This window comes from Episyrphus balteatus, chromosome 3 (genome assembly GCF_945859705.1).
Source record: "Episyrphus balteatus chromosome 3, idEpiBalt1.1, whole genome shotgun sequence".
In the NCBI taxonomy this organism is placed as follows: Eukaryota; Metazoa; Arthropoda; class Insecta; order Diptera; family Syrphidae; genus Episyrphus; species Episyrphus balteatus.
In genome coordinates this window covers 125,895,329-125,908,516 of record NC_079136.1, presented here as the reverse complement: position 1 = coordinate 125,908,516, position 13,188 = coordinate 125,895,329, and the positions used below count along the sequence as shown (strand labels likewise).

Here is a 13,188-nt window from a genome sequence, read left to right as displayed (position 1 = left end):
TAAGGGCATTTCCTCAGCATTTTTTTTTTCTAACTCGATATTCTTTATTTGCTGCTCTTGTTTTGAGCTACAACATCTTCACCATGTTTGCCGGTGAAACCTTTTTCCAGTATCCAGTATTTCCTATTTCCTGGATTATATCGTGATATTGGGACCACTGCTAGCGGAGAGTCCTTCACTCAAATACGCAGACATAAAATGTCAAATTCGTTCTTTTTTGTAATTCGGAGTTTTTGTTTGTTGGATATTCAAGCTCTTAATTTAGCTGCAAACATGATTTGGTCCGATTCAACTATGAAAAGACAGTTGTTACCTAGAAGCCACTTATCAACTTATTTCGAGCTTCTCAAAAATCGATTATCCGAAGCCGATATCAGATGTTTTTTTTATGGTGGAAGCTGTGTTTTTAAACTATTTTGCTCGTTAAGTAATTAATTGAAACAAAAAACAAATAACATGGAAATAAAAACATATTTTATTTGGAAAGCATTTTTCTTGTTGTTTGCTTATATAATCATCTCGATATACATACATACATTATTTTCCAAATACTTGTATATTTGATATATTGTTTGAGGGTTATGGAAAAAATAATGTCACGAGATTTTCGCGTAAGTTCTTGTTTTTTTTTTTTTAATTCTTTAAATTTTAAAACATAAATTATTTTTTTTTTATAAAAGAATACTCTTGTTGTATTTTTATTTAAATAACTAGGAAAATATTTTGTTTGTTTTTTTTTCTCTTCATTTTCTTTTTTTTTTTCAAATAAATTCAAATTCAAAAACAATATTTACAATTCATGGCGAAATAGGGAAAGAAAAAAAAAGATAGAAAACTACATAAATTCTTAAACAATGGGGCATTTGCAATCAACAATTTGTTTTTTTTTTTTACAATTTAAAATTCGAGATAAAAATTAAATTGCAAAATCTAATCTAAAGAGAAATTAACTATAAAAATCATCAAATAAGATAAAACAGTTTTATAAACATTTTATTGTTTTTTTTTATATACTTTTAAGTGTTGTCAAACAAACCAAAAGAAGGACATTAAATTCCTATTTGTTGATGTATTTTTTTTATATTTCTTTTTATTGAAAATCAGTGGCAATGGTGGGGTACGAACGAGAATATTATGTTTAGGAGAATGTGTTTTTTTTTTTTTTATTATTTTACGTGGATGAAAATACTCTATCTTAACGGCAGATAAATACTTAAATTCTAAAAATCCAAAGCCCATTCGTTTTCAGCTAGAAATACATCGACGACTTCTTTCATGGAAAAATTCGGAATTAGTTGATCTTGAGTTAATTTGACTCGTGTTACTGGATCAAAGTGGCCAACTCGTTGTAGATGCTCTTCGATATCTTTGCGTTCGTAAGTGATGCCAGATGGAGTTATCACGGGATCGGCTAAAATTTCAAAACTAATTTTACCACACAAAAAATCTGGCACATCACGTTTCTGACGAAAATTTAATCAATAGAGAAAAAGAAACAAAAAAAAATAAGACTTTTTAAGTATTTTGAGTTTATTACAAAGGTTACAAAAAAAAAAAAATTACCCGTCTTCGATCATCAATTTTCGCGAATATATTATTTAGTTCTGTTATGTGATCGTCCTGAAATATAGGAAGTTTATCTTTAATAAAAGAACAAAACAAAACTATGTAATTCGAAAAACAAACCCAAAAAGACTTGAAATTAAAAAAAATTGTGAATGATATTTTGATGAAAGTATAAGAAAAGTCCACGAAAGAATTAGCTTTTGGTCGTTTATTTATTTATTATTAATATTAAAAGTGGCATTTCTACTTTTTGAAATTAATTTTAATTATTATATCCGTTTTTTTTTTATTAAGTGCGAGGTGATATTTTTCCCTAAACTTTCCCACCTTAACAAAGGAAATAAAATAACAAAAATCACAAAAACGCAATAAGATTGTAATCTTATATGGAAAACATCTCAATCAATTTTGAGAATGGTATTTTTTCTCAGAGATTTTGAAAAGAGGAAACTGATTATATCAAAATTTTGGCACTTTGAATGGTAGCTGGTAAATGGCGTAACTTAAAATCAAATCATCGTTGGTTAAGATTTATAGGCTCTAATGCAAAAAGAATGAGCTTAAGCTCTATCTCACTTTTCAGTACATTTTTTTGAGATCTATTTTAAGAAAATGAGATAGATCTCAAGAAAATGTACTGAAAAGTAAGATATATGAGCTTTAGCTCATCTACAGTGACGAGCAAAAGTGGTCAAATGTTTTACCTTTTTTGAAAAAGTTGTTTAAAACTTAGTGTTCTTTACATAAATTAAATCGTTTTTATTTTATTATTTTTTTATATTATGCCACCATTAATTTTCCTGATTAAAATTTTAAAAAATGCTTCATTGTCCAAAAATGGAGAGTATCATATTGGTATTTGGACTTGACCAATTCTGCTCGTTTTGGAAAAAGGCTTTTGTTTCAATATATTGAGTGTACTAGAATTAATTTTTACCACTTTTAACCACTTTTAACAATGCCTCGAGATAGGATCTATCAATCTGTGAAGAAATAATTTTAAATTTCGGTCGTATTTCAGCTTAATGGAAAGCTCAAAGCTCATCGCTTTTAGACTTGTGTTTTTTTACTGCGCTTACAATTTCTTCAAAAATTTTAACAGATTTTCAGCCAAAATGGGTCAGGGCCTTATGCTGACTACGCAACTGTCTTAAATTTCTGATTTCCGAAGCAATATTTGACAATTTTAAAGGTTTTGGTGGGGTCTTCATGTAGTTGAAAAATTATATCACACGACACGGAGTTTTTTTGTAATTAACTTACTGGCCTTAAAAGGTTTTTTTTAATTCTGTTTTAGACAGATCAATCGTTAATAGTTGAGATATTTTTGTGTAATCGTTAATGTTTTTTTTACCAAGCGTTTTAGAAAGTTTTCAACCAATATAAGTTATTCTTCATATAAGTAAAATACTAAAGGTTTTTTTCGACTTGATATTTTATTGAATAAGGTTCCAAATAATGGAAATTATTAAAAAATTAAGGTACTACTTGTACTGAAATATTTTTTTTTTTTTCATTTTATTTAATACAGCTTTTTAATCACTGCTTGAAAAAAATTATATTTTAGAAGCGTGAAAGATGAAGTTTTGTATGAAACTAATGAAGAATTGTAAAAATATGACTTATATCACCAGTCTACCAGCTATACTTTTCCAAAGGTTTTCGGTGTGCTGATCTTGAATCGAATCGAATATTTGATCAAACCCCGTTTTTGAAATATTACCATTAGAAAATACAAAAAAAACCGTTTATTAACTACTTAGTTTGAACATAAATCGTATCGTATCGACTTTTAAAACAACTGTTTTCCTCCCATCTTTCAAGATCTGTTAAAATCTTTTCGATATCTGTTTTATTGTCGGAGATATATTCTCAAAACCGAGTCTTTGGTCATATTTATCAGCATTTATATTGTGGGTCTCAGATTTGAATGTATTCACTACGACTTACTAATTCAGCGAAAAAGAAACTCATTGACTCAAAAGACACGAAAAAAAGCACGCATTTTCGAAAGAAGAGCTTGATGTCAATCTCTATGAAATGCTTTTGAGTCGTTATGGCTATTGAGGAAACAAAGTGATCAGGTAAAGTTCCTAAAAAGTGACTATTTAGGCCAACCCAATTGGATTGGCCGTTATCGTAGGAATATTTATTATAACGACTAAAATAAAATCAAATAACATAAAAAGTCCAAAAGCAACATTTTCCCATTACTTTTGCAACTTCCTAACATCATGTTTTATATAAAACGGTTCAATGAAAAATTGTGGACTTCACCATTAAAAAGAATGAAAATGAAATGTTTCTTAAACCTATTGTTTAAACATTTTAGTTGTAAAAAATAATTAAATATAAAAACTTACACATTCTTGTTCGATTTCTTGTTGTTTTTCTTTTAAATGATCCTCATTCACATCATCAACTAATTTAAGTTTTGCCAATCTGTTTTCCATATCTTCTTTTATTAGCCTAGAAATTAGAAAAAAAAATCATATTTAAATACAAGAGTAAAAGTAATAAGAAAAGAAGACGCAATGCAAACCAAAACAAACCTATTTAGATATGTTTGCAATTCAATTTCTTGACATATACGTTTCTCCTCCATAACATTCCAACGCTTCTTTCTCGCCAATCTCAATTGCGATGTAATATCATCACCAAAGTTTTGTTTCTGTTCTTTAGCCAGGTCATAAGCTTTAAAATGTAAAAAACAAAAGAAAAAATTAATAATAATAATAATTTGCAAAAAAAAAAAAAACAAAAACAAGTTCTAATCTCTTTGGAAATTGTAGGTAATTTCAAAAGACAGACTAGAAACAACCCACACACTAACCCCGTTGTAAATGTTTTATTGCTTCGTCGTACAATTCCAGCTCCATGAGGCACTGACCGAGAAAGAAGTGTGCCTTCACCAAACTCGGATCGATGTCCAATGCACGACGACAGTCTTGACACGATTGATCCCATCGTTTTAACTTCAGATGGCATAGCGCCCTATTCGTGAAATATGTGGCATTTGTTGAATTTTTAATCTGCAAATTGGACAGATTACAAAAATATTATTTCAAAATTGGGTTGCCAACTTTTTTAAGAAAAAATAGAGTATATTATTTGATTTCAGAGACGAAAAAAAAGAGTACATTTGAGAAAAGAAGAGTATCATTTACTTCATATTCATGACCGAAAATACGCTCAAGCGTAATATTACGCTCAAATATTAATACCTTGATTCTTTATAAAAAAAAATAAGTTTTGAGGTCTTAAACAAAAAAAAAGTAAACATAACTTAAAAATAAATTTGAATTAAAAAAAAAAAAAAGAAATTGTTATTTATGAAAAAGTAAAGAAAAAAAACCTTGGCTAAAGCTAAGTGCGCCTTAAGTTAATAAAATGCACGGTACTTGCTCTTGGAATTCAAAATGCTAAAATATAAATTTGGTAAATTTATATAAAAATAAAAAAAAAAAATAACACAAAATTCGTTTTTGACATGAAAAAAAAAATACTCTTTATATGAAATCGCGCTCTAAAACAGGTATGCAGTTTAATTTCTTTTATAAAGATGCATTTTTAGAAAAAAAAATTTCAACATTTTTAGAGACATTTTTTTTAAAATCAATTTCTTATAAATCATTTTTTGAAAAAAATGTTTTAAAATAAAGTTGGTATGCCATTTAGAAGAAGCTATTAATCACAACCTAAAACCAACTAAACCGTTAATAACCATTTTGGAAAAAAAAAATTTTGTATGTGGGTTATGTTTGTGGGTGTGACTACACAATAGTATGAAGTATCGGTTTTCAAATTATCTGTCACAAATTTAAAAATCGCAGCTTTGTTTATTTATGCTAAGGCGCTTATACTGTCCGAAGACCGTAGCAAACGTTGAAAAGATAAACGAAAAAAGGTATTAAACAAAAAAAAAAATGAAAAAAAAAGAAAACACGAAACGTTGTTGTATTTTATTAAACAATTAGAAAATAATTAACAAAGGAAATTAAATGAAAGTTAACAAATTAAATGAATATGCAACCATAAACGTCGTTGAATTAATTTTGTTTAATTATTTAGGCGCTTTGGAGAAAACGTCGTACATCAAAAAAAAAAAAATTAAGTCAACGATTCGAAGTTGGATTATTATCAGGGCCTGTGGTATAATATTTTTTTTTGAGAACGTTAGCGCTAAAGAACCTTTGCTCAATGAAATATCAAACAAGAGTGATTTGTTTTGAATCAAGCTCTGTCTTTTATATGATTTTTGAAATAATTTTAAATCAATTAATTCCATGCTTACAAACATAAATTGTTTAAAAGTGATTAAAGATGAAGTATTAGTTTTGAGTAAATATTGATTTGAATGATAAATATTTACAATATTGAACATTGAAATGAAAATTATATGAATTAACAGTAAATAGATGTCTTATAACTCCGTTTAAGCTGTAGCCAGTGTTGCCGATTCAAAAAAAAAAAGCAGTAGGTACTAAGCAGTAGATAAATGTTTCCAAAGGAAAGCATCTAATATTATAGTACCTGGGTGACCGAGCTTTGCTCGGTATCCTTAAATGTTATAACTTTCAGTGAAAAAATTCAAATGTAAACAGCAATTTTTTGGAGTGGGTTTGAGTTTGCAGTTTTCGCGGGTTACAAAACACCACATTCCCACTTTATAATCCAGTTTATTTAAGTTTGAATATACGATCAGCAATGAAGAGAAGGGTTACAGGAATCTGCATTATCGAAAATGCTTACAGCAATGAGATATCTTTTTGTAGGGATTTTTCGAAATTTCTCAAGAATTGCATTAAATCGAAAACCGTAAGGATTTGGGATGAACAAGTTACCAAATTCTGAGAGCCCTTAAGTTCACCAATTAGCATATTTCGTTTGATCCATTACCTTTGGGACACCCTGTATATTATAAGATTGACATTAGGTCAACGGTGTTGCTTTTTGTGAGTTATTTTATTCTTATACGTTAACAATAAACGAAAAAAAAAGTAAAACGAAGATAATTAGTGATACCAAATCAACAAATTACTTAAAAGTTTCAATGCATGATCAAAAAAGTCATGATCTAAAAAATTTTGTTTAGTTATTGTAACAAAAAGAAAAAGAACACATGGAACCATCCCTCAAAAATTTATTGAAATCGTTGAATCTGTCTCCGCTAAAAAAAAAAACCAAATATAAGAGAAAATACTTCCAAAAAAATTGTATTTACCTAGAGGATAAAACCCTCAAAATTTCATCGAAATCTTTTAATTTGTTACCAAAAAAAAAATTCTATGTTTAAAAAGTGGGCTTGGCAGTGGGCGGATTTTTCCAAAAAAAAACTTCCAAAACTTTTTAATCGCTTATACAAACAAACCCTGAAAATTTCATCGAAATCGTTAGAGCCGTTTCCGAAAAAACTTATATGTTAAAAAAGTGGGCGTGGCAGTGGGCGGATTTTTCAAAAAAAAACTTCCAAAACTTTTTAATCGCTTATACAAACAAACCCTGAAAATTTCATCGAAATCGTTAGAGCCGTTTCCGAAAAAACTTATATGTTAAAAAAGTGGGCGTGGCAGTGGGCGGATTTTTCAAAAAAAAATTCCAAAACTTTTAACTCGCTTATATAAACAAACCCTGAAAATTTCATCGAAATCGTTAGAGCCGTTCCCGACAAAAACTTATATGTTAAAAAAGTGGGCGTGGCAGTGGGCGGATTTTTCCAAAAATACTTCCAAAACTTTTTACTCGCTTAGATGAACAAACCCTGAAAATTTCATCGAAATCGTTAGAGCCGTTTCCGAGATCCCAATTTTATATATATTTATATATATATATACATATACATATATAAACAATTTTAGCTCGTTTAAAGTTATAAGATTAACAAACGCTAAGAAATAACCTCGAAAACTGGTAAAAAGAGGCATTCTCGATTTTCTAACGGTAATATCTCAAAAAACGTGATGTGATCAGGGTTTCCAGGTTTTCAAAATAAAAATCCCCTTTTTTTAACACCAAAACGTTTATTTTTCCCCTTTTTCGTAAAAAAAATCCCCTTTTTTCCGGAAAAAAATGCAAGTATTTATTTGTTTTAAATTTTTTTATTTAAAGCTTTTTTAAACATATTAATTTTGTATTTAATTTATTCATAAAAATAAAAACTTTATAATGGGCATAAGTAAATAAAAAAAAATTAACAAAAATGAGGCTCAAAATACATATTTCATTTTCAAATTAAAAACTGTCAAAATAAAATTTATGAAATATGGAACTACTTCATAAATTTTATTTTAAGGGTAAATCTAAAATATCAGTGCTAATTTAATAAAAAATGGATATTATTTTCTATATTTAATGTATTTTTGTAAATCATAGAGTATTTATGCCGATTAAGGCAGGCTTTTTTAACAACGATGTCTTAAAAATGTATAAGTATTTTTTTTACTTTTATTTTTTTTACTGCCGCGGCTGCTGGCTGAAAATATTTTGAGAAGTGAATTAAAAAATGGAAGCACCCTAGTTTTTAGTAGAGCTGTCAAATTAAAAAATCCACTTAGCGTGAATACGATAGTTTATTTCGAAATTAAGTTTTATTTAAATTAATTCCATTGTTCAAAGATTGTGTCTAACGTTTTTGTAAGTTTAAATTTTTCCCCTTTTTCATATTTTTTCCCCTTTTTTATCCCCGTCCCCTATTTTATCCCTTTCGTCTAAGAAAATCGGCAAAAATGGTGATTTTCCCCTCAACCTGGGAACCCTGGATGTGATAGAACTTTTTTGACTTCAGATTCGAGCTCAGTACACTAAAAACCTATACTGCCCATAATCTCGTAAAGGCCCTAACTACACTTTTCTTAGTTCTGAGTTATAGAGGGAAATAGTAAATGTAATATCGCAAATCTTCTTATATATAAAAATGAGTTCGTTTAGTGTGTGTGGCCGATAAACTCGCGTTTGGGTGGTCCGATTTTGGTAATTTTTTTTTTGTTTGAAAGGTATTAATATGTAGATGGTTTGTATCAAAAAAAGATAATACCTTTTCTCGCATCTTTACAAAGCTGTCAATTTGTACGAGTAAAAAAACACTCTCCCTTTTTAAATTAACTAAGCTTAATTTGTTAAGCTTTCAAAATAATTTAAAAAGCCTGATTTTGAGTGAAATAAATAATTATTCGTCTTGTGACATTAAATCCACATTTGTCAGAAATACTACGCGAAAGGCAATACAATTACGTTAAATAAATTAAAAATATTTGTGCAAACCAATCAGAGTTATGGTTTGTATCTATTATATATGTATATTGCTCCTGTGTGTTTGTTTGTGACCCTACTCCTTCTAAACGAGTAGACAGCTTTTTCTGAAATGTTGTATGAAATGTATGTGAAAAGGTCCATCCGAGACAGGTTTTGTTTTATAATTAGACCCGGTAGGTGGCGCTGCTGTCAAGTTATAGGCAAATTCCATATTTGGGATCGAATAACTGGACAGATTTTTGTGAAATTTTGTGTATGTGATAAGATCTATCCGTTACAAGTTTTGTTTTATAATTTGATCCGGTAGGTGGCGCTGTTTTCAAGTTATAAGCAAATTCCATAGGTGGGGTCGAATTACTGGACAGATTTTTGTGAAATTTTGTGTTAAGACAAGGTTCATTCGAGACAATTTTTGTTTCATGATTGGACCCAGTAGTTGGCACTATTGTCAAATTCTAGGAAAATTGCATATTTTGAACGAACGATTGGACAAATATTTTGTGAAATTTTTTGTGTCGGATAAAATTCATTCGAAACATGTTTTGTTTCATAAATTGGACCCGGTGGATGGCGCTGTTGCCGAAGTATGTATAGACAAAGACTTGACAGATTTTTTTGAAAGTTCTTTTGTGTGATAAGGTTCATCCATGCTTTGCAAATTATAATTGTATGCGGTAGGTGGCGCTATTGTCAAATTATAGGCAAATATTCCATATTTGGAGTTCGAAAGACTTCACTCTGTTGTCAAGTTATAGTTAAATTCCATATTTTGAGTCCGAATGGCTGTATAGACTTTTATGAAATTTCTTGCGTTTGATAAGGTTCATTCGAGACAGGTTTTGTTTTATAGTTGGACCTGGTAGGCGGAGCTGCTGTCAAGTTATGAGCAAATTCAATATTTGGGGTTCAAAGAGCTAATATTCAAGGCTAATAAAAACAAACTCTTTAAAATGTTATGTCCTCAAATAAAATTGTTTACCACTAAGCTATCTCACAGTTGAAAATTGGTATGATAAACTGAAACTTAAAATTTGTTTAAGTTGTTTCAACTCCCAATTATTAATACGATTTCCGCATTAATTTAAAATGATTTAATTTTTTTAAGAAAACATTTTAATATTTAGACGTATGCATAGAGTTAAGACGGAATCTTTTCACTTTAAGTCGGTTTTTTTACAATTTACAAAAACAAGATCGCTCCTTTTTGAATTGCAAGTGATTGAAAGGAGTTCGAGACACATAAGATTTTGTTTTTAAAAACATTTTTTTACTATTTGACGTAAAAAACCCGTGCCAATAACAGAAAAAAACAGTGGCATGCATACAACATACATATCGCCTGGGAAAGCAAAATTATTGTAACTCCATAGGATCTGTTAAGGACATAGCACCATTTTGGTTTCCGCTGAAGATTTATGTTGTTATACTTTAATAATAATAATAATGAAATTTCATACACATTCCAATTAAAATTATAATAGCTGCCAAACAAATGGTTTGCTTTTTTTAATACTTGATACAATTTTATGTTCGTGGTCCACATATCAAGTTGTGGCCCGATTTTTTTTGTATTTGAAATGGTTACTACAGTACAAAGCCAAAAATTGGAAATTAATACTAGAAAAATGCGGAACGAAGTCCGCCGGGTCAGCTAGTTTCATATAAAAATGAAAAAAATCAAAAGTTCATTTTCAATTTTCTGACGTATTTGAAGACCTAGGCTAAAAAAATAAATGAGGATAAATCAGAGACAATGCCCGAAAATTTTGTAGATAGGGCCTTTACGAAATTATGGGCAGTATAGAAAAGTATACCCTGGTTTCTGTAACAAAAACCTTGTTGACCAGTGTAATTTGTCTTTTTTCTTCTCCATTAGGTATTCGGTATTCGGCCGAATAGTTAAACTATTCGGCCGAATACCGAATACCAGAAAAATAGGCCGAATACCGAATAGTGGCCGAATGTTCGCGGCATCTCTAGTGCCAACCATTGTACCCGTTACGCTATATCGCAAGTAAAAAGATTATTTTGACGTACTCTATCAGAGTTATAGAGTTCACATACGTGAAATAAGAGTACAATAATCTTTTTTTGTAGTACGGTTGGGAACCCTAACTTAAAAATGATGTCGTCTTATGAAAACAAACAAAAAAAAAAAAATAAAACAACAATAAGCAAAGCACCCTCTCCGGAATAGAGGAGGTGTCTGTCGTTTCTTTCGTGTGGTCTCTTCATCATTATTATTATTGATTTATATTTTATTTTATTTTTCACTTCAAAGAGTGAATGATTTCATAAGCAACTTAAAAACTAACTTAAAATTGCTAATTATTTTTAATAAATTACTTACAATTGCTTTGCTATAACAATTAATAGCATCATCGAATTTGCGAGCTGAGAACATTTGATTGCCCTGCTCTTTGAGTTGGACATCAGTGAGGTTCGCCGTGGAATATGTATGTTTGCTCATGATTGCAAATGTTTTTTTTTTTTGTGTAAGTCAATTTAATATAAATTTTTTTTTAAATCAACAAAATTAGCATTTAAATTGGTTGAAGATATAATTTTATTACAATGTCCTGCTTTTCTTTATATTTTATTGTTTTTTTCTTGGTTTTTTTTTGTAAAAATTTAAAAAGAAAAATTGAAATTTTTAATGCGACGGACGATATTTTCACTTTGTTTTGAAAGTCTGCAATATTATTTTATTTTTTTTTTGTCGAGAAATTGTCGATGGTACGTTGGTACAGTAGGGAATGAAATTTTATTTTTGTTGGTAGACGTCAAATGAGGGGACAGTAGGAATGAAATGTTTGAAACTGAGCTCAGAACATAGGGTGTTTCTATTTTTTTTTTTTGAAGTTATACTTTTCTTTTGGTGCGTACGCTGGATTAAAGCCTAGTAGGGTAAGCGGGGGCCACATTTGACACCGGGGCACATTTGACTTTGCGTTTTTCGGTATGATCGTGCACTTAATAAACAAAAGTTTGGATGAAGAATGAAGCTTAATTTGATTTAAAAAAATTTTGTGAAATTTCGCAGTCTTTCATTAACTTTTCGAGGAGTACCACGTGTTTTCGTGTTTTCTGTATATCTGATCTAATTTTTGAATTTAATGGTGAATCAATATTTTGATAGCACTTTTGCTTAAAGTTAAGTAAATTAAAAACAGCTTTGTAAAAAAATAGTACTTATTAGTTATTGAAAAAAAAAAAAAAAAACAGTTTGAGGCTCCTTCGGGGCACCTTTGACTTTTGCAATGTGGGCGAAGTTTTACGTTGATTTTGGGGAATTATATATTTAATAAATTATTTAAAAATAAATCGACATCGATTAATTTTGATTAAGATTTAAATGGAGGGATTTTTTGAAATATTTTATGGTTTTTTTTTTGTTTTTTTTTTCTTCTTTTTAGAAAATGAATTTTTTGATTTATTTTTTTTTCGTTATAGGTATTGTTTAGTAGATTGTTTTAAACCATCTTTTTTTTCTAATTAAACAATAGACGAGCAAGATCCGCAAGATAGTTTTAAAATATAATGCACACGATGTGGGGTTTAATCCACCATTGCCAAATGTACCCCTTTGTCAAATGTGTCCCGGTACCGGGGCACTTTTGACAAAATGACTTTTTTTTAGAAAACATTATTTTTTTAAATGTTGAAATGTTGTAAAGTAGAAAAAATTACTGTTAGTATAATCTTGAATATTCAATAAATTATATAGAAATAAATCAGCGAAAAATTGGAGAGTTTTCAATCATTATTTTGTCACTTACTTTTTTACTGTCCTGTGCATTTATCTTGACTCCAAGAGCAGTGTTGACGGTTTTTTCACTTTATTTATTTCTTGCTTTAAAAATTATTTTCCGTTGATTTTTCTTGATTTTAAATTAATTTGGATTTTTTTTTTATTTTGACTTTGACAAAATACTCGATGATATTTTTTTGTTAGCATTTTGTTTGGAGACTTGAACATTTTTCGTTTCGCATCAGCAGCGTACTAGGCTTTATGCAAGTCAAATTGTTACTTGGGTTGTTTCTATAGTTTAGATAAGAATTGTATTAAAGAGCTATACATACTCTTTCGAAGCTATCTGTAAAATCTTAAAGCTTCGGTAGATCATCGGTAAAGCATTGTTTAAGCTTTTAATAGACCTTATAAGGATATTGTTATAAAGGGTCCATCTTGTATAACGTTCTCCTTTTTACATACCCAACAATCTTAAAAATAATTTTCGACAAAAATATGTGTGACTGTGTAAAAAGTGAAAAAGTACAAAAGTGTAAATTTTCAAACGCATTTTTGTATAGTTTTTCGGTCTGAAAAATTAAAACAAATGTTGCAGAAAGCTTATTTTTCTTGTCTAA

The 13,188-nt window shown here is 29.3% G+C and overlaps 1 protein-coding gene across 1 annotated transcript; it reads right to left on the bottom strand.

The window, feature by feature from the left end:
- Window positions 1–452: 452 nt before the first annotated feature.
- Window positions 453–11,516, bottom strand: LOC129916842 (E3 ubiquitin-protein ligase CHIP). Its single transcript, XM_055997032.1, has 6 exons — window positions 11,168–11,516; window positions 4,400–4,598; window positions 4,119–4,260; window positions 3,930–4,035; window positions 1,564–1,620; window positions 453–1,463 (listed from the first exon to the last, which is right to left on the bottom strand). The coding sequence occupies exons 1-6, from the start codon at window positions 11,285–11,287 to the stop codon at window positions 1,221–1,223; spliced, it is 867 nt and encodes a 288-aa protein (XP_055853007.1). The 5' UTR covers window positions 11,288–11,516; the 3' UTR covers window positions 453–1,220.
- Between the last annotated feature and the right edge of the window lie 1,672 nt (window positions 11,517–13,188).